At 40.9% G+C, this 23125-nt stretch overlaps 1 protein-coding gene across 2 annotated transcripts in view; it reads right to left on the bottom strand.

The window, feature by feature from the left end:
* The window catches only part of SCP2 (sterol carrier protein 2), a 51236-nt gene that overhangs the window by 27640 nt on the left and 471 nt on the right, over positions 1 to 23125 (bottom strand). Inside the window, exons 1-11 of one of the 2 annotated variants that reach the window (XM_074961718.1) lie at positions 21073 to 22606; positions 17954 to 18011; positions 16534 to 16605; positions 14341 to 14472; positions 13128 to 13192; positions 9748 to 9874; positions 8706 to 8769; positions 8335 to 8421; positions 7562 to 7712; positions 6204 to 6351; positions 342 to 449 (exon numbers count right to left, since the gene is read on the bottom strand). In XM_074961718.1, the coding sequence (XP_074817819.1) occupies positions 342 to 449; positions 6204 to 6351; positions 7562 to 7712; positions 8335 to 8421; positions 8706 to 8769; positions 9748 to 9874; positions 13128 to 13192; positions 14341 to 14472; positions 16534 to 16605; positions 17954 to 18011; positions 21073 to 21372 (1312 nt within the window). In that variant the 5' untranslated portion in view covers positions 21373 to 22606. Of the gene's footprint in view, positions 1 to 341; positions 450 to 6203; positions 6352 to 7561; positions 7713 to 8334; positions 8422 to 8705; positions 8770 to 9747; positions 9875 to 13127; positions 13193 to 14340; positions 14473 to 16533; positions 16606 to 17953; positions 18012 to 21072; positions 22607 to 23125 lie in introns of those variants that run through there. The other variant, XM_074961719.1, reaches the window with a different exon arrangement.

Consider the following 23125-nt stretch of genomic DNA (forward strand, 5'->3'; position numbering starts at 1 on the left):
TTAATTTAGTTAACTAGTGAAATGAATATGACAAATACAAAATTCATATTCTTAGCTCAAAGATGGAAAACATTAACAGTAAACTGCATGCTGCGTAAAGCACAAAGTCAAGAGAGTATTTTAACCTTTGTAAGTGAAAAAAACAACCAATAGCAAGATAATTTCTTACATACTGGAAGTCACTAGGCAGACACATTATACTCTCAGACCCCAGCACTCCTTCTGCACAATTATTTCACCATTCATAATCATGGATACCATCAGAACCTGATGGAGAAACTGCCAGTTTCCACATGCAGACCTCAAAATCATTAGAAATACAAATTCTATATTTGCCTTACCTGTGGCACCCAATGGATGCCCTTTTGAAATCAAACCACCACTGGGGTTTACCACCCATTTTCCACCATAAGTATTGTCTCCTCTATCAATCAGCTCCCCAGCTCTTCCTATAAAATAGTAATTGAAAAAGGGAAAATAGCTGAAACAAAGTCATCTTCTGGTACATTTTTAAACCTTACTGTTACTTCTGGATATTATTGCATATGTTTTGAGTCAGCCAAAATCAGAAAATTGTAGTGCATAAAACTTTTGGAACACACATGTGAAATAACCAAATGATATGAACATTAACTGCTTACACTGTTTGGACAATAGGTGTTAATTTGCTTCCATTGCCCACCAAATATATATTTTAGTACACTATATAAGCTTTTCAATTTATACAATAATTAAATTAATAATTGGTAAAATTATAATGAAAAGAGCAAATGTTCCTGAAAAGGAGCAGTCAGTCATTACAGATACTGTTATGTTTTTCACTTGAAATCACAACTTGCAGTAATACTAATGAGACATAAGGTGGGTGAAGGAATATCTTTTATTGGACCAATTTCTGTTAGTGAACGAAATACTCCTGGGGGAATTCTACACCACTGCACAATGAAGAATTTTGCAGAAATTAATGTTGGGCATGCAGAATTTCCTTTTTCCCTCCACAGAAATGGGCTGCAGAGATGTTGGGTGCCACTAGGGCTGCTGGACTCGGCAGAGCCCACCTCGTAAATAGAAAACAAGGCCCTGAGGGAAGGGAGGGAAGGGAACTGGAGGGTTCCCAGCAGCTGCAGTTCCCATCACACCTGGAAGAAAAGAGGTGGTGGCATGCAGGAAACTGCAAGCCTGGGACCCAACATTAGGCTGTTTCTGCTTCTGGATCCCTGGGTTCTAGAAGGGTAGGGACTGTGAGTGTCTGGGCTGGAGGTGGGGGCGCAGCTGGGCTCTGAGGGCAAGGTGGTGTGAGTGTCTGGGCCAGGGAGGGCCCCACGGCTGGGCTCTGGATGGGAGGAGGGTATGAGTGTATGGGCTGGGGGTAGGGTTACCAACCCTCCAGGATTGTCCTGAAGTCTCCAAGAATTAAAGATTAATCTTTAATTGAATATTATGTCATGTGATGAAACCTCCAGGAATATGTCCAACCAAAATTGGCAACCCTAGCTGGGGAGGGGGCATAGCTGGGCTCTGGGAGAAAAGTGGTAGGAGTATCTGGGTTGGGGGGCCCATGGCTGGGCTCTGGGGGGAAGGGGGCATGAGTCCCTTGCCCCCTGGCTGGGTTCTGTGCGAGAGGGGACAGAGAAGCAAGTACTGAATTGTCGTAGGGGTTTCTTTAACTCTCTATTCCTGGGGGAATTTGTGTGGGTGTCTGTATTGTTACAGACATACTTGCTGACAGATATTTTGAAATAAATTACCAAAATAATTGAAACTGGTGTGATTATACAGTGTTATTTTAACAAATAAAATTTGCAGAATTTTAAAATACTGTGAGCAGAATTTTTCATTTTTTGGCACAAAATTCCCCAAAGAGTGAAGGACCAGCTTTTGAGCTACACAACCTGAAGAAGAGGTGTGCGTAGCTCAACAGCTTGTCTCTTTCACCAACAGAAGTTGATCCAATAAAAGATACTACCTCCTCCACTGTATCTGTCATATCCTGGAACCAATATGGCTACAACTCTGAACGCAGTAATATTAATGGCAGTTATTGGCATGCTGCAGACTCAATACTTTTAAATACATACATTCTTACTTAACAGTTTCAGTATTCAACAAACACAAACCACATGAAGTACCAGATTTTGATTCATAGGGGTGAACAAATAATCATGTTCATTTGGATTAAGCAATTTTCCCACTGAAGAGCTCTCACGGTGTAAGAAGGTAAAGAAACATATTCTCATGATATTGACTGAAGAGTGAAATTGATTAGAACACAAAGAAAAAAATGCATACAAGATATGCTACTGAGTTATAAGTTAATAATTGACCAAATGGGAGTCACGGGAGCAGTGTGTTGCATTTTCTAGGTGCACCATGACAGATGTAGATCAAAGAGCGGGTGCTTCTTTTTACTAATGAGTGTACATATCTAAATAAATAGAAAATGACTGCAACCACTTTTGCTGCTACTGGTGCCACAGAGACCCAGCAAATAATAATGTGGTATAAAGGAACAAGTCAGAGAAAGGGAAGGGATAGTAAGAAGAAAAGGACAGAGGAAGAGATCTTTTTAAAGTTTCGTTCAGTTAAAAATCTTGAGTCTAAATTCTTGCAGGCCTTTTTATTGAATCCCCAATCTCAGTTTGACTGTTCATAAATAAGACTATACACCACCTAGTGGTGTGTAAGTAAAATCATGCTATTTTTCAGGAAATGATTCACAGAGGATGTTCTCAACTTTTTAATTCAATGTTTGAAAAACCAATATGTTTAAAAGCTGAACTTTTTAAAATCTGCAATGTAATAGTTCAACATATTTTGAACATAAGAATATTAGAAAAGCTATACTGGGTCAGACCAACAGTCCACCAAGCCCAGTATCCTGTCTTCCAACAGTGGCCAGTGCCAGCTACTTCAGAGAATGAACAGAACAGAGCAATCATCGAGTGATCCATCCCCTATTGTCCAGTCACAGCTTCTAGCAATCAGAGGTTTAGGAACATCCAGAGCATGGGGTTGTGACCCTGACTATCCTGGCTAGTAGCCAGTGATGGACGTATCCTCCATGAACTTATCTTATTCTTTTTTTTAAACAATGTTATATTTTTGGCCTTCACAACATCCTATGGCAATGAGTTCCACAGGTTGACTGTGCATTGCATGAAGAAGTACTTCCTTACACTTGTTTTAAAGCTGTTGCCTATTAATTTCATTGTGTGACCCCTGATTGTTGTTGTCACGCTGTCTGGAGTGGCTCAAGACTGAGTGCCAAACTCAGGACAGACTGTCAAAAGCAGAGCAGAAACCCCAAACTAGCTGTATGTTCTATACTTAGATTTCACCAATCCAGTAACAAGTGTGAACTCCTAAAGGACTATAACAGTCTTACCATGGAATCACCGGCAGTCCCCTTGGGCATTCCAGTTTATCTTGCCATCCAGGCAAGCTGAACTATGTGATAGATGGTCACTTTACACCAAAAATGTAAAGTGACCATCTTTACATGTTCAAGTCCCAGTCCCAGAGGACCAGTCACTTATCCTAGGTCAATTGTACTCAGATCTCAAACTAAGGACAACACCTGTAGCCAATCCTATAATAAACTAACTAAAGATTTATTAACTAAGAAAACAGAATTATTTACAAGATTAAAGCAGGTAAGCATACATACACAAATGTGGTACAATCTTAAATTCAAAAGGTAATAGAAGCTTCTATAATAAGCAAGTTGTTATATCCTTTGGGGCTAACCTAAGCCAAGCAGCTTGGGGATCTCTTGCTTATGTCTAGGAATCTTTTCCCCTCAGAGTTCAAACAGCATAAAGAGACACAGTTTCTCCTTGTCAGAGATTTTTATCCACACTCACCCCAGAATCCAAGCTGATTCTGCATATAGGTGAGTGGGGGGGAACAATCAACAAAGTCTTTGTTCAACAATGGCTCATTTCAATGCACTAGTCCTTCCTGATGGGCAGGAGATGATACTTCTTGGGGTAAACTAATATTTCACACTTGGCAATGCTTCTCCTGTAACTGTGGGGAATTTACAGTCAAACATTTTTATAGTTTAAATGTTTGCTCTGTAACATTACCTTATGACACAGGATACTGATATACATGCAGCATCCTATAAGCATTCCATAAAGTCTAAACACTAAGCACATTGTTATAAATCTAATATCTATTTTCATAATGCTAACACACAGGTAAACAAGACTGCTTCCAAGCTATGCATTTGTAAGTGTTCAGTGAGGCCTAGGGGCCTTGGCATGAGCTGGCACCTGGCCTGCCAGCGTCACGCTTGTGCCATGTAAAGGGGTAAATATCACTTCCCTATTCACTTTCTCCACACCATTCATGATTGTATAGACCTCTATCATATCCCCCTTAGTGGTCTCTTTTCTAAAATGAGCAATCCCAGTCTTTTTAATCTCTCCTCATATGGAAGCTGTGCTATACCCCTAATCATTTTTGTTGCCCTTTTCTGTAAATTTTCCAATTTTAATATATCTTTTTGAGATGGGGTGACCAGACCTACACATAGCATTCAAGGTGTGGGCATACCACAGATATATATAGTAGCATTTTGATAATTTCTGTCTTATTTTCTATTTTTTCCCTAAATTTTCTTCCTATTAGCTTTTTTGATTGCAGCTGCACACTGAGCCAATGTTTTCAGAGAACTATCATTGTGGACTCCAAGATCTCTTTCTTGAGTGTAAACAGCTAATTTAGAACCCATCATTTTGTATGTATAGTTTGGATTATGTTTTCTGATGTTCATTACTGTGCATTTAGCAACACTGAATTTCATCTGCCATTTTGTTGCCTAGTCACCCAGTTCAGTGAGATCCCTTTGTAACTCTTCACAGTCTGCTTTGGACTTAACTATCTTAAGTAGTTTTGTATCAACTGCAAACTTTGTCACCTCACTGTTTACCCCTTTTTACAGATCACTTATGAATATGTTGAACAGCACTAGTTACAATATAGATCTTTGGGGAGACTCTGCTATTTACCCCTCTCCACTGTGAAAACTGACCCTTTATTCCTACCCTTTGTTTCCTGTCTTTTAACCAGTTATTGACCCAATGAGAGGATCTTCCCCCTCTTCTGCTGTGATTGCCTACTTTGCTTAAGAACCTTTGTGTGGGACCTTTTCAAAGGCTTCTGGATGTATTGTATTTGGAATCAAGAAAAAAAAAATCATATCTGAGACTCCTCCTCCTTTATTCTTTGTGAATATTTCTGAAACAACTGATCAGCAAAACTATCTTTTATGTGGTTTTATTTGAAATTTACTTTGCTGTATGATTGGTTTAAATCTATATTCAGTGCTTCTTGTTCAAATCCCTTAAGTAAAAAAACACTAGAACATAAAATTTAAGGTCTTACCTTAAATTCAAAATGTTAATGCATAGTCAGAAAACTTATGGAAAACTAAGATGTTAGAATAGGAGACAACTTTTAGGAGATTTCTAATTTTGTAGCCCCAAAATTTTCCAATTCAATACACCTTTCTAAGTGTTGGTGGATTTTTTAAAACTATAAATGTTGACTAAGTGCATCTGGGAATTAAGTGTGAAAGAAAAATTGAAAAAAAACCCCTGTGTTTACTCACACTAGCCAGAAAATTAGTTCGTAGCAACCTAACATTGCCACTGGAAACAGCAGGGAAGCACCAATGGTGTTAAGAAGGTTGAGAAGTAACAAGATCAACTGGCCACAGCAGAAGCTGGAAGGAAGCAGACCAAAATCTAGGATAAATGAATAAAAGTCTAGGAACAGGGAACAAGAACTTGAGCAGCTGAAAAGAAGGGGACCTGAAGCTGAGACACAAATAAGAGGGAGGAAAGTGAGTCAAGTCTCCGCCCCCCACTTCCTTTTAAAAAAACTCTCCCCCTGCAACTTGCTAACCACATGATTTTTTGCACCATGTATCTAGGATGCATTAATTTGCCTTCTGATATTCATGTGGTAGTCTAAATGGAGTCATTTGTCCAATTACAGTTTTTACAATATATTTATGACTTTTATTAATATTTTGCTTTTCTTCACCCTTATGAAGTTACAGAATAATGTTCTTACCATACAGGACAGATTCATGCAATGAAGCAGTAACAGCATTTGTAACAAACACTAAAGTTACAAGACATGTTTAATGTTGTCCATTTTAATAAACTAAAATTCTTCATTAATGTTATTACCTTCAGGACAAAGTCCTAAGGCTTCATAAGTAACAAGCTCATTAGATGAGAAACAATCATGGAGCTCAATCACATCCACATCTGTAGGTTTCAGACCTGCTTTGGAAAAACATCTTTTCGCAGCTTCTTTACTCATATCATAGCCAACCTACAACAACAAATCGTGAGTTATACAGCTCAAGACTTTAGACTACGCTCATCTGCTAGTTGTGACCGGAACGAATGCTGTAAGTGAGCTGGCCTATAAGTGATGGAAATCTAAGACTGCAGTACAAGGCACATTAATATTAAAACAGATTACCATTATGTGGCATAATTTTGCAGCAAGAAATCAGAGATTCTAAACTTCATTGCAGGAACATTCTAAGTGATGGCTCCTCTCTGTTCTTCCTCCACTCCTTCTTCCCACATGTAATAGTATACTCAGCCAAAATTTTATTTCGTCATTAAGGGCAAGATATGCTGCTGGTATAATTGGGCGCAATTCCATAGATGTCCGAAGAATTGCAAATGCTTATGCCAGTTGAAAGTTTGGCCTCAAATCTCTATTTAGCTAGTAATCTGTACCTCTGCTGCCAGCCATCTTTGACTTTAATGCTAATATTCAATATTTTCTAAATCAGACTGTCTGGAATGCATTAATTTGATTTGCACCTACTGGGCTGAATTTGGCCCTCAGTTACCCCTGTGCAACCCCACTGACGTCAATGAGGTTGAATATTATGTGGTAGATTCCCAGATGGTGAAAACTGTCACAGCTCCATTGACCTATGCAACAAAGGACAGAATTTGGTCCTTAATTACAATAGTCAAACTCATACTAGAGCTATAGATGCAAATAACCCAGACTTTTGAGAAAACTTGGCTCTGCATCCAAACTTTGCAGTTTAGGCCTATCTCTGGTTTAAGTTAATCAAACTAGCAATTATACCTATGAATGACATAACCACCACACATTGATGGTTACGTGGTTTTCAGGTTCATAACCCTTCTGTAGAAGAGAAGGAAAACTAGATACATGGGTTCAAGTCACAAACAGATTATTCAATGCTGCATCTGTCTCACAATTTGTATGTTTTAAACCATGTGAAAAAGTGCAGCATAACACTAAACTTTTTACAATCCTACACTTAATACCTATACGTACATAAACACATATAAAAACTGTTTTCTTAGCATTACTCCACAGATGTAACTTTTGTCCTAGAACTTTTTTTTAAGTATACAGTACATAGTTTATTTTTACTTCATAGTGAAGTGCAATGCACCTGCTATCTGTATATTTTTATCATGGAAACATCTGTAGTAGTATTAGGATCAAAGTGGGGAGCAGAGAAAAAGCAAAATTTTAAACCTACCGCCTTAATACAACTATTCTCCTCAAATGTACTTGAAAGATCAGTGACCATCTCTTGGGCCACAATTTCCACCGCTTTTGACCCCAATCCATGTTTTCTCACAAATTCCTCATTCGCTAAAACCACAGCTGCAGCTCCATCAGATGTTGGGCTAATTGAACATAAAAGAATTATTTACTCATTGCACACAATTAACAATGGTTTTCCAGAAAAAGAGCGCTATTCGTGGCAGTAGTCATTTATATGCAACCAAATTAGATCCATAAACTATTCCAAAGGGGTTTGCTGACATCACCTTGACCTTTCCATCAAAAAGCTGGCTGATCTCTTCTAGCAAAATCTTTTATTGAAACAGATTTCTTCAATTAAAATAGCATATTGCTCAAATTTCTATTAGAAACAGTGCTGACTTTGGAAAATCTCTTTCATGGACGGACAGGAAAGGCAGCAGTGAGGGAAAAACCTTGTTAAACAGCAGCAGAAATGCACTGATATGCAGGGCCAGAGAAATACATGAAAACAGGAAAATGAGGTATACTTTTGTCTAGTGAGTTATAGTTTAAGGATTATCTAGTTAAAGTTAGAGCAAAATGGGCTGAATTTTGTTTTATTTAAATTTTAATTTATAAAATGCATCTAATACTCTGAAGACAGATGGTACAGCATTTGAAAAAAGTCTACAGTTTATAATCCAGTGGCAAATTAAAGTTTGTTTTTTTAATATAAAGTGCTTCAGCATTTATTTCTACACAGTATCAAACTCCTGTTCTTACCAACACTGTAAAACAGTCAAAAAATCATAAATTTTGCGAGACTGCAACACTTGATCTAAACTGTACTTCTCCTGGAACTGGGAAAACCTAGGAAAAACAAACATATCTTATTTTAGCATAACCTTAGGAAGAAGACATATTAATCATAGCTATACCCACTGTATTGCTTTCATACTGTAATTTTACAAAGTGTAAGGCACTGAACAGAGAATTTATATTGGAGTATTGTTCCCATTGTATATAATGGAAAGTGTCTTGTCTATTTTATGCTTTTTAAAAGTTTTGAATTTTACTGTTGTGCAATACAGGATCTCTTTCAAATTTGGTTTTCTTGCTATATTTTCATTACCAAAGTACAATATTACACTCACGGGTTGTTAGTTGAATGGCTATGATTCTTCCATGCAATTTTTGCAAAGTGTTCTGGTTTTGTCCCTGAAAGAAAAAAGTTAAGCTATACTGAGAGGCTGTAATATTTTCTCACAGACTTATTAACAAGCGATAGGGATGCTGTATTCAGTTCAAATTCTTATGGCACTAGCTCTAAAATCTCTGTTATAACAGATCCACTATATTAAGGATTCTTTGCAATACAACTGGGTTTGGGTCAGTAAATGTTTCAATTACTAGATATGAGATTATTTAAAACTGGCTGAATTCCAGGAGATAAAATGTCCAACTTAGATATTTAACGCATGGTGTTGTCATTAACAGACACATAGAAAATACAAAAGAGGCTAACAGCAATCAATTTTTAGCCAAATTTGAACAGAGATATGTTCATGTATTACTATTTGTCCACTGCACAGTAATTTAGTTACATTGAAACATTTGTCTTCTAAATTATTTCCATGAATCGTCTGAAATAAATTTTAAATACGAGATGTCCAATAGTTCATCTGGCAGGAATATGTGCTGCCAAATAAGAGACTAAGTTTTAGAAGCAATTATGGGACTGCTATTCCTTTGGTTGGTGAGAACTGAAGGAATTGCAATGGTGGTACTCTGAGAATGTAAACTGAGAAATGAATAATGCAAAAAAGTTGTTGTAAAACAGTTAAAGTTGCTACACACATCCGTACCAAGCGCAAAACCACAAAACGAAATAAATTAAAAATTAAGCCTCCTATACAGGCACAAACCTTACCACTACCACAACTACTGTACAGCATAGAGTATACACCACACGCTTAACTCCGCCCCATGAATCTACTTTTCTGAAAATATCCCTTGATCAAGATTCCCCTTTCCCAACACTATTAGTTGTGGATGTTGGGTATGGCAAGTTTCTGTACCTGGTGAAAAGGAAGTCATGGAATAATGTTTTATAACTAAGCTCCCAAACAAATTTTTCACTTTTCTTCTAATACTTTATTCTGCAATAGGATTTTTCCCCACAAGTTTGAACAGTACCATATTTCTCCATATGTTCTTTTCCAGCATTTCCAAAGAACTGTGCGGCTACTGGAGCAGCAGAAAAGCCATGTTTGTTTATCATCACTTCTGTGTGTTTATCTAGTGGATTTGTCCTGTTCGGGAACTAAAAATAAAAAGTTGTAAATTAAGCAACTGGCAAGTTTAAGGTAAATTATCTCTTTCCTTTAGAAACTACAGTATTGTGGCAAAAATATACTGGACTTTGAGAAAAAGAGAATCTCTCTTGTAACCGGACAGCACTCTGCCTGAGTAGGGTATTTTGAAATTTCAATAACTTGCCTACTTGTAAGAAAGGACAGATAAGCAGAAGATAGTCAGCAACTGCATTATAGGGAGGTAGGGAGGGAAAAGGACTTATTGAAGCCCTTAAAAAATGCCCAGGGGGCATTTAGGGTCTACTGGATTCAGCATGGGACTAGGAGTCAGAAGAATTGGCTTCTCTTCCTCCTCACCCCCCCCCCCCCAAACCGAAATGTGAGTACAAGATTTATATTCCAATTGACTTGTTTTATAATTATATGGTAAAAATGGGAAAGTAAGCAATTTTTCAGTAATAGTGTGCTATGACACTTTTTGTATTTTTATGTCTGATTTTGTAAGCAAGTAGTTTTTAAGTGAGGTGAAACTTGAGGGTACGCAAGACAAATCAGACTCCTGAAGAGGGAACAGTAGTCTGGAAAGGTTGAGAACCACTGGTCTAGGTCACATACCGCAAGTGTTAGGAACTATTGAACTTTAGTCTTCCAACAGTGATAAATTTACTGGGAAATTAATCTCTTATTTGTGGATACAAGATTTCACATTGTACATTTATATTTCCCAATAAATGGTTGTGAAAGGTACCTTAACTATTTTCATAGATTCATAGATATTTAGGTCAGAAGGGACCATTATGATCATCTAGTCTGACCTCCTGCACAACGCAGGCCACAGAATTTCACCCACCACTCCTACAAAAAAAACCTCACACCTATATCTGTGCTATTGAAGTCCTCAAATCGTAATTTAAAGACTTCAAGGAGCAGAGAATCCTCCAGCAAGTGACCCGTGCCCCATGCTACAGAGGAAGGCGAAAAACCTCCAGGGCCTCTTCCAATCTGCCCTGGAGGAAAATTCCTTCCCGACCCCAAATATGGCGATCAGCTAAACCCTGAGCATCTGGGCAAGGTTCATCAGCCAGATACTACAGAAAATTCTTTCCTGGGTAACTCAGATCCCACCCCATCTAATATCCCATCACAGGCCATTGGGCCTATTTACCATGAATATTTAATTACCAAAACATGTTATCCCATCATACCATCTCCTCCATAAACTTAATGAGTTTAATCTTAAAGCCAGATAGATCTTTTACCCCACTGCTTCCCTTGGAAGGCTATTCCAAAACTTCACTCCTCTGATGGTTAGAAACCTTCGTCTAATTTCTAGTCTAAATTTCCTAGTGGCCAGTTTATATCCATTTGTTCTTGTGTCCACATTGGTACTGTGCTTAAATAATTCCTCTCCCTCTCCGGTATTTATCCCTCTGATATATTTATAGAGAGCAATCATATCTCCCCTCAACCTTCTTTTAGTTAGGCTAAACAAGCCAAGCTCCTTGAGTCTCCTTTCATAAGACAAGTTTTCCATTCCTCGGATCATCCTAGTAGCCCTTCTCTGTACCTGTTCCAGTTTGAATTCATCCTTCTTAAACATGGGAGACCAGAACTGCACACAGTATTCCAGGTGAGGTCTCACCAGTGCCTTGTATAACGGTACTAAAACCTCCTTATCCCTACTGGAAATACCTCGCGTGATGCATCCCAAGACCACATTAGCTTTTTTCAAGGCCATATCACATTGGCGGCTCATAGTCATCCTATGATCAACCAATACTCCAAGGTCCTTTTCCTCCTCCGTTACTTCTAATTGATGCGTCCCTAGCTTATAACTAAAATTCTTGTTATTAATCCCTAAATGCATGATTTTACACTTCTCACTATTAAATTTCATCCTATTACTATTACTCCAGTTTACAAGGTCATCCAGATCCTCCTGTAGGATATCCCAGTCCTTCTCTAAATTGGCAATACCTCCCAGCTTTGTATCATCCGCAAGCTTTATTAGCACACTCCCACTTTTTGTGTCGAGGTCAGTAATAAAAAGATTAAATAAGATTGGTCACAAAACCAATCCTTGAGGAACTCCACTGGTAACCTCCCTCCAGCCTGACAGTTCACCTTTCAGTAGGACCCGTTGTAGTCTCCCCTTTAACCAATTCCTTATTCACCTTTCAATATTCCTATTGATCCCCATCTTATCCAATTTAACTAATAATTCCCCATGTGGCACCGTATCAAACGCCTTACTGAAATCTAGGTAAATTAGATCCACTGCGTTTCCTTTGTCTAAAAAATCTGTTACTTTCTCAAAGAAGGAGATCAGGTTGGTTTGGCACGATCTACCTTTTGTAAAACCATGTTGTATTTTGTCCCATTTACCATTGACCTCAATGTCCTTAACTACCTTCTCCTTCAAAATTTTTTCCAAGACCTTGCATACTACAGATGTCAAACTAACAGGCCTATAATTACCCGGATCACTTTTTTCCCCCTTTCTTAAAAATAGGAACTATGTTAGCAATTCTCCAATCATACGGTACAACCCCTGAGTTTACAGATTCATTAAAAATTCTTGCTAATGGGCTTGCAATTTCGTGTGCCAATTCCTTTAATATTCTTGGATGAAGATAATCTGGACCCCCGATTTAGTCCCATTAAGCTGTTTGAGTTTCGCTTCTACCTCAAATATGGTAATGTCTACCTCCATATCCTCATTCCCATTTGTCATGCTACCATTATCCCTAAGATCCTCTTTAGTCTTATTAAAGAATGAGGCAAAGTATTTGTTTAGATATTGGGCCATGCCTAAATTATCCTTGACCTCCACTCCATCCTCAGTGTTTAGCGGTCCCACTTCTTCTTTCTTTGTTTTCTTCTTATTTATATGGCTATAGAACCTTTTACTATTGGTTTTAATTCTCTTTGCAAGGTCCAACTCTACTTAACTTTTAGCCTGTCTCACTTTATCCCTACATGTTCTGACCTCAATAAGGTAGCTTTCCTTGCTGATCCCTCCCTTCTTCCACTCCCTGTATGCTTTCTGCTTTTTCTTAATCACCTCTCTGAGATGCTTGCTCATCCAGCTTGGTCTACATTTTGATGGAAATGTAGATAATTTACTTTACGCAATATGTCTGATGATATCTTAAACTAATTGATGTGTACATAGGAATTTGGAATTCTTTTATACATTTTAAAAATTTGTGCTCCTAGATTGAATTCAAAAAAAGGTGCAGATATTTTAAAGACACTTACTTTAACTTCAAGGGACCCCCTTGCCATCTTCTCAAAGCCAAGAGCCAAAGCACAATTTGCCAAACCTTAAAATAAAGCTTTCATTATTTGAAATGTGACTAAATGTCTAAAGATCAGGTACTATAAATTGCATTTTGCTAAAAATATTATACAAAAATTGGTACATTTTCCTTCCTCTTTTTCTTCACTTCTGAATTTGAGTCAAGTTTGAATGAAAATGGTATTGAGGTTACACAAATTATTGATGTCAAATAAGAAATGTACCTGAGAAGATCAGATTTCTTTATTTCAAACCATATAATTATTTTTATGCTGAAAGATCAATTTTTTAGCATTGCCAAGTGTTCTCACCTCAGCCACAAATACTGAAATACAATTATTAAGAGGAACTCATGGTTAATATTTTTAATTATAGAAATAACAGGAATATCATGTGTCCTCCTCTCCCCTTTTCTGTTCTACAGAACTCCCTGAAGAACTAGAGAAATGGAGTGTAAACTCCCTCACCCTTCAGTTGAAAAGGAATAGATATAGAATCTTTCACAAAGAGTTTTTCCCAAAAGTGTTAGCCAAGAGTTTGAGTTATTTAAGTTAACACAATACAGAACAAAACAAAATTTAAAGTCTGACTGAAAGTCCCTTCTGCTCTCAGTGGTTCAAGGTTTCAGTCTCTCGTGATGCCATAATCCCACTAGTTTCAATTCTCCAAAAAGTCATTCCAGTAAAACTGAAAATCAAAACCTGATATTTCTAGTATAAAACACAAGCAGAAAAAAAAAAAAACCCTTGAAAAAAATCATTACACACCAAAAAAGGGTAAAAAAGGCGCTCTCCTTTCCAAGATCACCTTTTAACTAAGAGCTTGTCTACACTTACATTTTATAGCGCTCTAACTTGCTGACTCAGGGATGTGAAAAATCACCCCCCTGAGCACAGCAAGTCTGAGCGCTTTAAAGCACTAGTGTAGACAGACACACAGGGCATGACAAAATTGATCAGTCTAGGCAATACCCATCACCCTTCCCAGTCTGAGGAGGCAGGCAGAGAATTTATGTAGCTCTGCTTATGGAAACTGAACAAATGTAATTTATAAAATTTGGAGAACATACTATTCCCTTTCACCCCCATTTGTTTCAGAGTGTGATTGACAAAATTAGTTAATGAATATACATATTACATCACTGCTAATTAATTCTAAACAAACATAGCTTACCTCCCTGGATCACTTGCCGGGCCATGAACAAAGCAGTGGATCCAGTGGAACAGTTGTTGTTAACATTAATGATAGGAATGCCAGTTAATCCCAAACTGTGATAGATAGCCCGTTGACCACATGTTGAGTCACCTTTATACAAAAGATAAAACATTTAGAAGAAAGTGGAGAGTAGTCATATAGTAGCAAAAATTCCAACAACATAAGTGTAATGCCATACTTTGATTCTAGAAAAGACTTCTAAAATCTTTGAAGAGCACAATTTTCCAACTCAACCAATAGCAACAGGTAAGCTAAAATAGCACTTAATCTTGTTATAAAGCGGTTCAGTCACTATTGCCAGGCTGTACAAATAAACAATCTACAATATAATACCAGATACATACACTCATGACACTAGGGGAGTTAGTTTCCCAGACATATACTAAGCATCATGAGGGGTTAAGAGTCAACCTGAGTTGTGTTCAAAGGGCATGCACTCCATTTCCCTAAATATCCCAGCAGCTTTTCTTCTGCTCATATCTGGTCAATCACAAACACATTTACTGGAAGACAGGTGGTTAAAGTGCAGTGCCAGGTTGAATTTTCTGTAAAGAGTATTGTATTAAAATAAAATGAAATTTGAAATTAGTTGCTATTAAAATAAGCTAGAAGGACCATGTGCTTGCCTATTACATGCTTAGGCACATACAAGATGGCAGTATTTGTTACCAAATGTCTTTCTAGACAGTTCTCTCCTTCACCCTAAGAAATTAACTCCTCAGATTCAAGCTTCCCTTTGCTTTTTCCTGGCTGGTTAAAATTCTGAAAAGTGATTATCTAGGGAGTATATTTCCTTTTCTTCAATTCCAGCTGCAAATGTGTGTTAATATTCACTTGACCCCAACATGCCCATTTTGCTCTTAAGTGGCAAAACAAAAACTACTCAAACTACTTAGTTTCTAAGCATTTGTAGCAAAGCTCTTTGTTAATTTATATGATTAATAATTTTTCACTGTAGCAGGTTGAGCAGTATTTCTATTTATATCTTTAACTACTTGTTTTAAGAAAGTTCTTGGCTACTTTCTAATGATTACGAAAATATAACATAAATCCTCAAAGAAACTTAATCACCTTAGTTTTATTTCTTCTTCATTTGATCAACAAAATGCCACTTATTTACAGGACTACAAAAAAAGTCACGGAAATGCTCTTCACTGACCTGTATCCTTCTCTTTAAAATGACCCTGAAAGACTGTATTTTGACATTCACTCTTCTTGGCCTAATTTGTTTTAAAGAGAGCTTTGCCATGTTGTTTGGCTTCTTAGTGGTAAGTGTTACCAATAAAAGTAGTTTAATTACATAGTTACGTCATTGTCTGTTGTGCTGTCTACTCACAATTGGGTGATTTAAGAAAAGAATTCTCAGAATTTTAACCTTCCTGTTGAACTTCCCTGTTATACCATTTCCTTTCCATAATGTACTTGACGGAGGACTGACTTTGCCCAAATGATAATTAATCTTTTTCTACAACTAGCTTAGGATGAATTGGGCAAACGTGCTCTGCAAAAAAGAAAATGTATAGATGTATCTTTAAGTACTGTGAAGACAAATACAGAAAAGATAAGGAAGAAAGAACAACAGAAATGCCTCCCGAGAAAACGACTTGATATCTAAGGTAATGTTCTAGCTTTGCAGGCAAGGTTACCATAACTTCTCAACCTCCAGTGGTGGCACCAGCTGGCACAACTATACTGTCATTTAAACTACTGCAATGAATGACATTACCATAACAATTATAAGAATGTATGGATTGGGTATAACTCACATAAGGTGCTGGAGATGATCAAACACAAAAGATAACACTGTAGGGGTCTGATCCTGTAATGGGAGCTACTTAGGATACTCACACATGTACCACGTTTCCTTGAAATCTATATCTACCAATGATTAAAATAACTGGACACTGTACAGGTCTCTATGGCTTGAATTAAAAATCTGAGGCCCTAATCTTGCAAAGACTTATACAGGTGCATAGTTTTAAGCAGGGCTCTGTGTTAAGGCAGATCCTGGAATGGGGAAGGAGGAGCAGATGTTAGGCTTTGTATAGGAAGGGACAAATTTCATTCTCACTGACGGGACTCCTCATATGCATAAAGTTAAGCAAGTGGGTGTTTGCAAACTCACACCCTAAACAGGGAACATTAACTTACCGTAAACATAGCCCACACATGCCTGCTCCACTGCCGAGTAAGGAACACCTGCATCAGCTAAAGCCTTCTGACCTAGAGAGAGTTTTTTTTTTTAAATCCAGCAGTCAAAACTTTTAAAAAGTGAATAAAATATTTTTTGAGAAACTGATCCAAACAAAACTTATAGAGAGGCAATTAAAGAAATTAAATCAAGGGCAAATACATTATTGATTGTCACAGGGACAGACTTATATACTCTTACAGATTTCTGCAGTCTGGAGGAACACACAAAACTTAGCTTTTCATCCCCTACCATAGAAGCCTAATTAATATTTTATTGAATGTAGCTCTGATTTCTGCAAAAATTTAGAAGCTAATCTAGTAAAATAAATTCTTCATCTCTCTGAATAAAAAGGCACATTATAGTATGCATTTATGCAATCAATATACAAAAATAGTATTACACATGCACTATAGAAACAAACTTCAAGGCCCACTATGTTTGAAAGAGGAAACAACATATCTTAACTGACTTGTTAAATTAGGAATCTGTAGAAGACTCTAATATAGGGATTGGCAACCTTTGGCACGCAGCCCACCAGGGTAAGCCCTATGGCGGGCCGAGCCGGTTTGTTTACCTGCTGCGTCCGCAGGTTCGGCCGATCGCAGCTCCCACTGGCCTAAGTTCACCTCTCCAGGCCAATGGGGGCTGCGGGAAGCGGCGCGGGCTGAAGGATGTGCTGGCTGCCCTTCCCGCAGCCCACATTGGCCTGGAACGGCGGACCGCGGCCAGTGGGAGCTGCGATCGGCCAAACCTGCGGACGCAGCAGGTAAGCAAACTGGCCCGGCCCGCCAGGGGGCTTACCCTGGCAGGCCGCATGCCCAAGTTTGCCGATCCCTGCTCTAGTATAATTAAGGCAAGAAAATCTTGTCTAATAACTAATTATTTCAATGAAAGTGTCAAAATGGCTGCATAAAGTCTAAAGATAAGACGATAATGCTGGAATATAATAAATATTTGAGCCCTGTGATGTATGCCCAACATTTTCTCGGGCCACATAGTTCAAATTTCATTAGTACATAGTTTTAACAACAGAAGTTTCTTCCGCCTGGCTGTTAAGTGACCAGCTGGTATGCCTATGCATGAAAGTTGATATCACTTATATACATTAATTTTAGCAAGTGCAACTACATAGGATATTGTTTATTTAAATATCTAATTAATTTTTGAATCCCATGTTCTTGGCTTCGATTCTGTGTGGCAGTGAGTTCCACAGGTCAAATATGCACTATGTAAAAAAGTATTTCATTTCATCGGTTTTAAATTTGCTGTCTTGAATGTTCATTGGTTGCTTCCCTTTTCTTGTGTATTTTACCCTTTCTCATAATACAATTCAGAAAAAAAATGTTAAAACTAAAAGTCATCTTGGCCGTTAATTACCTGCCTCCTTAGCCATGTCAGGGTAATCCCAATCTTCCTGCACACCAGGCTTTTCAAACTGGAAGGAAGAAAAACAAGATTTAAACTTAATATAGATATTTTGCTCAAATTGCTACACTCAAGTGTCATATGAGTAAATTATTTTTTTGATATCTGAACACCCAGGGTGAAATCCCTCTTGCAGAAGGCCCATGCAGAGTCATTGTTCCACAGAAACTACACTGTATACAGCACAATGCTCCCCAAACTGTGGGGCATGCCCTCTATGGGGCTGCAGAGGAACAAGGGGGGGGAGGGGCGTGCAGTGGGGCCCAGGCCAGTCCCCACTGCCTTCATTCCCTCTCCACCCCCATCCCAGCTCTGCCTCTAGCCCCAGCTCCTCCTCCAGCTCTGCCTTCAGTCCAAGCTCCGCTACTGAGGAAGCCTCAGATGTGCATTAATAGGGGCCGGGGTAGTGTAGACAAATTCCATTAATGGTAAAGGGCGGGATCATGACTGGAAAAGTTTGCACACCACTGGTATAGCATGAACAAAGACTATGCAGGCGAGGCTCATCTCCTCCCGAGAACCAAGGCTGTGCTCTGTGCTGGCCTTGAACTGGCCAGAAAGGAGAGACTGGACAGGGAGTTCTTGGCTCTGTGTTAAGACAGATCTGTGAACAGGAGAGAGGCGCAGAGGGGATGAATTTCATTCTCACTGATTAATACAGTACTTATAACCATCACTAAGTTTTGACAAAGGTTTTGTCCTTTTACACAATTTTATGGCTATGTACCTTTCAAAAGCAAGCAAGTTCAATGTTATTTTGTGTAAGCCTCCCTTCCCATGCCTAATGTCATCTCACTATGCACCATAACCTAGGTGTCAAGTCATGTCTAGCCTTCAGTCTTGCAGCAGGGACTGTACTTTTATTCTCTCTATAAAGAGACAAACATGAATGTGCTACATACAAATGTTTAATAATAGTGATAAAATATGTCAGCAAAAGATTTTATGTATGACTTACGAATTCTAGTTGATATTATGAAGTTATTATAAGAATGGCCCTACTGAGTCAGACCAATGGTCCACCTAGCCCAGTATTCTAACATTTATTTTGATAATGCTAACACAGGTAAGCAAGACTGATTTCTAGCTATGCATTTGTAAGTGTTCAGTGAGGCCTGAGGTCTTGGCATGAGCTGGCACCTCATCTGCCAGTGTCATAATTAAGGCTGCGAGTCTTTCAGAGCAACTTGCAACTGGTAAGAGCAAACGGGACAAATGCCCAGTTTTGGAAAAAAAGTCAGGCTGTCCGGGACAGGGCTTAAAAAAGGGACTGTCCCAGCCAAAACAGGATGTATGGTCAGTCACCCTACACCTTGGAAGGGATGCAGTAGTCTGCTAAAGCAGAGAAGACCCTGAGATACCAGGGAAGTTTAGGAGCTCTACCCAGCTTAAAGATGAAGGGAAGACTTTTGTGTTTCTTTTTGAACTTTAAGTTAATAAACCAGACCCTAAGGAGGGATGTTGCTATTGAACTTGTAAAATACTAGTTTGGTTTATTTAGAAAAAAAAAGAGGAAAACTGAGGTGAAGGGCTGGATGACTCATGGGAAGGACACAACGGGGGGCACCAGCTAAAGGGGGGGGGAACATTACCCCCCCATGACTCCACTCTGCCCCCAGCCTGGGGGGCCCACACTCTCCCTGTCCCCATCGCACTAGGGGATAGGCTCTGTCCTCCTGCTGCTGGGAGCTGCAGCAGCGAAAGGAGCAGAACGTATGGCCGCCGGGCAGCCCCACACCAGCATCTCCAGCGCGGCTGTACCGCCCCCAGCGCAGCCTCCAGTCCAGTCTGGAATGGAAGGGCTGGGGGTGGTACAGCCGCGCCGGAGGAGCTGCTGGTGTGGAACCATCCAGAGGCCCAACATTCTGCTCCTTTCGCCACTGCAGTTACCTGCTGAATGTGCTCCCGCAGGCATCTGAGGAAGGGCATGTGACCCTTTGTGCCCCTCCCAGGCATCGCCAAATGCTACAGCAGGAGGATAAAGGGCACTGGTTCCAGGGACTGGGCAAGGAGCTGTGTGGTCTAAGCTCTCAGGAGCAGGTGCCAGATCTTCACCCTCAGGAGTGTACCCAGGGGCCCCAAGGCACGAACAGTGCCTGGGCTCCAGTCAGACTTGGGAGGCTTAAAACACATGGAATCCAGTGGTGATATACAATGGGAACGTACATCAGCATAGCTATGTCTGTTGGGGTGAGACATAGACCGACCTAACCTGATAGTGGAGGGAGGCACAATGGCATGCCCCACCTCGCCACCACAGCCAAGGTCAACTTCCTGATGACTGCCAAGGCACCCTCCAGCAACACCTCTTGACCACAGAGCCCCCTGACCCAGGCACCCTGGGAGGTCGCCCATGGCACTCACCCTTAAGGCCGACCCTGCCAGAGTCGGCCTTAGGAAAACCCTGGCACCGCCACTGCCTCATCCGGCCCCCCAGCCCTCCCTATCACCATCTCCCCTGGCCCCCCACCCATCATCCTGCCACTGTCTCCCCCACCCCTCCCCATTGCCCCTAATCCCGCTATTGCCTTTCCCAGCCCCTCCCCATCACCCTTGGCAAATTACCTCCGCTCATGGGCAGTGCCTACACTGAAGCGTTACAGCAGTGCCACTGTAGAGGTTTAAGTGTAGACAAAAGTCCAAACCTCTGGAGGTCTGCAATTTTTTTTTTTCCAATAGCCCCAGGGATTTTACATTCAATTAGAGTAGATACAGAAAATATTTCACTGGTGCACTATGGAGTTCCACATCCCTACACTGCCACAAGCAGTAGCTTAATTGGAAAAGATTATATATTTTATTAAGATGGTGTTTAAAAAATGTGAACCATACAGACTTTAAGTGTAGAAATTTCTGGTTATTAGGGAACAACGTACAGATTATCAAGGGGTGCGAAGTTTGGTTTAAGATCGGATGGCATAAGGAATACATAGTCTGCAATAGCCCCAATTGGGGGTAAAAGGTTAATGGGTCAAAGTACAGACATTGAGATTGAGGGTATGTTGTTCATATGATGGCTATGTTCAGGTGTGGAGTATAATGAGTGGATACGATGATGAGGATGGATTTACCTTCATTTGGTGAGATTTATCGTTCAGTGAGTTTATAGTTCCAGTTCGTATGGTCCAATGGAAAAAGTCTCTCAGTCCCTTTCTCGTAGTCGATGCATGTCGCCGCTCTGGCTCATGCCTCTTGGTACTGTTGGTGGCCGGTGATGTGTTCGGTGTAGATGTCCCTGGACCATCAGATGGTGTCTGAGACCATGAGGCGCCGCTTGAGCCGTGTGTAGCATCGACTGATCCCGCAGGTCTGCAGCACACACTCGTTGCAGGGTCCCAGGCGCCCAGGGCTCCGACAAGCAGGGCATCCATCTGCACCTCATAGCCCTTCGCTCTCAGGGTGTCGGCCAGGGGATCGTACTTTTCCAGCTTACAAGCTCGGGCTTCACGAAAGGCTGGGGTCCTGTTCTCAAAGGAGACTCTGATGTCGATGAGGATGATCTGGGCCTCATCGGTGACGACAACATCAGGTTGCAGCTGGCAGTCGGTACCGGGGATGGCGCAGTTCACGGCGACCTCCCCCAGGCACGGTGCAATGGCTTTCACCAGGCGGTTATGGATGACGTTGAGGTGCAGCTGCCAGGCTCTGGAGTAGGGCTTGCAGCTGCACAGGACGTGGGGCAGGGTCTCATTGGAGTAGCCACACTTCCTGCAACGCTTGTCTCGGTTCACGTGGCGGATGGCTCCATTGAGCGGGACGCAGTTGAGACGGGCACAGTGGATGAACCGCCAGTCGGCGAAACAGGTGAAGCCACTCTCAGCAAGGAAGTGGTTGCTGGTGTCCCACTTACTGGTCAACTCGAAGTCTTTACCCACTTACTGGTCAACTCGAAGGTCCGGTTTACACTTCAGGGTTTCCACGTACAGCGAGTGGACGGCGGCCTTCAGGGTCCTCTCCAGCATGCCCCTGGAGCTCGGGTGACAATGATGTTGACGTCGGACCTGATCTGTGGCACCAGGACTCCCAGCGGCAGCCGACACGCTTCCCCAGGCGACGCGTGTCATTGTGAGCGCGGAACCACAGTGAAGTGATGTCGCCCCTGTCCTGTCCGAATTCGCCATCCAGGGAGCCGCTCAGGAAGATGGCGATGTCTTGGTTGGAGGGGGCTCTGCCAATCTGCTTCTTTGTCACATGACTCCACGCAGGGCGTTCGCCGCAATGTTCCTTACCGCGGCATCGAGATACGTCAACAGGCGGAAGGCGTGGGTGATCACCACGACGTCACACAGGTTGCCCATGTGGGGGACATTGGCGCCACTGTGCCTGTGAGTGATGTAGACCAGTTTGTTGCTGGCTCTCTAGGGAAGGAACAGCCACTTCTTCACCAGCTGCCAGACGATCTTGTCTGCCTTGTTGAGGGACACTTCGCCACGGTGGATCCCCTTAGGATGAACAAGGTGCGGGGATCTCTACTTACTTCCGGGAACTGCACCAGCGAAAGGAGCAGAACACGGGGCCACCAGGCAGCCCCACTTCAGCATCTCCAGCAGGGCTGTACAGACCCCAGACAGGAGGCACACTTCGTCCAAAAATGCATTGGGTGTTCTATTCCTGAGGACTAGCCACTTGTGACTGGATCCAGTCACTTGTGACTGGATCAAGGGCAACTGGAGCCATTTCAGTTATCCACTCACCAAATAAAGTCTTCTGATTTGTCAAATCCAGAAAATACATTCCTCTCCTACATGTTCCCCTAACTCAGAATGAGATGAATAGGCTCGGCTCCAACGTTGGTGGGGGGAGAACACCTATTAACCAGAACAGTTTGGAGGCAGGGGGCAGAAGAGTCATGCCTAAAACCATTCTGGGAGACAGGCGTGAGAGTTCAAGCATGAGAAGAGTCGAAGCCCTTTGCTGCACAGGGAGCTGGCCCCAAATCTCGTCCCCTCAGAGCATTCAGGGATGGGGGCAGGGAAACATCCTGTGCCCAGGTTATCGGACCGTCCAGACGTTGGGAGCTTTGTCTTATATATGTAACCACACACACACACACACACACAAAGTGTCTCGATTTTTCACACTTGCTATCTGGTAACCCCAGCCCAGATACTACGGTGATGGGCA

This window comes from Natator depressus, chromosome 8 (assembly GCF_965152275.1).
Source record: "Natator depressus isolate rNatDep1 chromosome 8, rNatDep2.hap1, whole genome shotgun sequence".
Taxonomy (NCBI): domain Eukaryota; kingdom Metazoa; phylum Chordata; order Testudines; family Cheloniidae; genus Natator; species Natator depressus.